Source organism: Gekko japonicus, unplaced genomic scaffold (assembly GCF_001447785.1).
Source record: "Gekko japonicus isolate JY-2015 unplaced genomic scaffold, Gekko_japonicus_V1.1 scaffold2388, whole genome shotgun sequence".
In the NCBI taxonomy this organism is placed as follows: Eukaryota; Metazoa; Chordata; class Lepidosauria; order Squamata; family Gekkonidae; genus Gekko; species Gekko japonicus.
The window spans coordinates 51,581-54,240 of NW_015172079.1; the positions used below are offsets into that span (position 1 = coordinate 51,581).

The window sequence follows — 2,660 nt, forward strand, 5'->3', positions numbered from 1 at the left end:
GGGGGGGGGACGTGCAGATCTGTCCTGGCAGAGGAGGGAGAGCTTGTACCTGAATAAAACTTGGTCTTAAAGGTGCCACTGGACTGTTTTAGGCCAGAAGGCTGGGGGGGGGGGGAGAACGTGCAGATCTGTCCTCACAGAGGAGGGAGAGCTTGTACCTGAATAAAACTTGGTCTTAAAAATGCTACTGGACTTTTTTGGGGCAAGGGGCCGGGGGGAGCTCTGCAACTTACCTGGCTGCGTCTTGCTCTGACTGAGGGCTGCTGGGAGCAGGGGGTGGGGCTTGTTGCATGTGCCCGCCCCCTGGGCTCTTTACTGCCAGAGCTCCGCTCCTGTGCACTCCTGCAGGAAAGGTTCAATCCCTGGCATCTCCAGTGAAAAGGACCAGTTAGCAGGTGATAGTGAAAGATCTCTTCCTGAGACCCTGGAGAACCCATCAGAGTAGACCCAGATTTTCATGACTACCATGGGAGCAGCCGTGGCTCAGTGGAAAATCCTCAGCTTTGCATGCAGAAGGTCCCGGGTTCAATCCCCGGCATCTCCAGTTAAAAAGGATCAGGCAGGAGGTGATGGGAAAGACTTTTATCTGCCTGAGACCCTGGAGAGCGGCTGCCAGTCAGAGTAGACAATACTGACCGTGATGGACCGAGGGTCTGGTTCAGTCCAAGGCAGCTTGGTGTGCCCCATTGAGCCTGCCTTGCCAGCATCTGACTCTCTGTACTGCTCTTGTTCCATCCCGCAGGTCCATCATGCGCGGCTGTGATAACATGTGCAGCTATTGCATCGTGCCGTTCACCCGTGGCCGCGAGCGGAGTCGGCCCGTCGCCTCCATCCTCCAGGAAGTGCAGCTCTTGTCAGATCAGGTGAGGCAGAGCCGCTTCATGCTTCCCCACCTGTGGGGTGGGCCTCTCTGGGCATCTGGACGCTTTGTGGAGGACCGGCTCACCCAGGCTGATGGGTGCAGTTTTTCACCTTCGCTTCGGGGAAGGCCTCGGCCTCCCTGCCTTTTGTTGGCCCTCCAGAGGAACTGGCTGGCCCCTGTGTGAGACGGGATGCTGGACTAGAGGAACCCTCCCTGGTCTGACCCAGCAGGGCTCTTCTGAGGTTCCTATAAGGGGAAGGCCTTGGCCTCTCTGCCCTGTTGTTGGCCCTCCAGAGGTACTGGCTGGCCCCTGTGTGAGACAGGAGGCTGGACTAGAGGGACCCTCCCTGGTCTGATCCAGCAGGGCTCTTCTGATGTTCTTAGGAAGGCCTCGGCCTCTCTGCCCTGTTGTTGGCCCTCCAGAGGTACTGGCTGGCCCCTGTGTGAGACAGGAGGCTGGACTAGAGGGACCCTCCCTGGTCTGATCCAGCAGGGCTCTTCTGATGTTCTTAGGAAGGCCTCGGCCTCTCTGCCCTGTTGTTGGCCCTCCAGAGGTACTGGCTGGCCCCTGTGTGAGACAGGAGGCTGGACTAGAGGGACCCTCCCTGGTCTGATCCAGCAGGGCTCTTCTGATGTTCTTAGGAAGGCCTCGGCCTCTCTGCCCTGTTGTTGGCCCTCCAGAGGTACTGGCTGGCCCCTGTGTGAGACAGGAGGCTGGACTAGAGGGACCCTCCCTGGTCTGATCCAGCAGGGCTCTTCTGATGTTCTTAGGAAGGCCTCGGCCTCTCTGCCCTGTTGTTGGCCCTCCAGAGGTACTGGCTGGCCCCTGTGTGAGACAGGAGGCTGGAGTAGATGGACCCTCACTGGTCTGATCCGGCAGGGCTCTTCTGATGTTCCTATGTTTCCCAGTTCCGTATGTAAAAAAAGGTTTTTTAATGACTGCATATTTTCAAGTGAATTCATGGCAGTTATTTCAATCTTTTAAAGTGGTGTGTCGAAACTGTTTATGTATATGTTAGTTGACAACTGTTACATGACTCGTTTTTCATTTTGTGACTCTTTTGAGTGCCAAAAGCTGTTGTTAAAATTGTTGGGGGGAAATGAATAAAAAGGTATATTTAAAAAAAAAAAGGAAGGAGGGCTTCAGAACAAACTAATTTATGCAGCAGCCAAATCGCTCGCTCACCACTTTAAAGCCGGTAGCTCACAAAGTAGAATTTTTGCTCACAAGACTCCACAGCTGAGAGGGAGCGTTGGTTGACACCTTACAGACGTCTGCAGAGGTTGTATTCCTGAAACTCGGTGGGCAGAGTGTTGATTCCACAATCAGCTATCATTTCTTTTTCCAGATGGCTTCCAGTTCTCCAGTGCCAGTTTGGTGTAGTGGTTAAGTGTGTGGACTCTAATATGGGAGAACCGGGTTTGATTCCCCACTCCTCCACATGCAGCTGCTGGTGTGACCTTGGGTCAGCCACAAGTTCTCTCACTCAGCCAATGCTCCCTCTAAGCCAGTTTGGTGTAGTGGTTAAGTGTGCGGACTCTAATCTGGGAGAACCGGGTTTGATTCCCCACTCCTCCACTTGCACCTCGCTGGATGACCTTGGGTCAGTCACAAGCTCTGGCACAGCTGTCCTTGAAAAAGAGCCGTTTCTGTCAGAGCTCTCTCAGCCCCACCCACCTCACAGGGTGTCTGTTGTGGGGAGGGGAAGGGAAAAGAGTTTGTAAGCCGCTCTGAGACTCCAAGTGAAGGGCAGGGTGTAAATCCAATCTCCTCCTCCTCCTCCTCCTCCTCCTCCTC

General features: G+C 54.6%; 1 protein-coding gene across 1 annotated transcript in view; it reads left to right on the top strand.

Annotated features, from left to right (window-relative positions):
* The window catches only part of CDK5RAP1 (CDK5 regulatory subunit associated protein 1), a 34,350-nt gene that overhangs the window by 17,384 nt on the left and 14,306 nt on the right, over positions 1-2,660 (top strand). Inside the window, exon 7 of the mRNA XM_015420886.1 lies at positions 743-863. Coding sequence (XP_015276372.1) covers positions 743-863 — 121 coding nt within the window. The remainder of the gene's footprint in view (positions 1-742; positions 864-2,660) is intronic.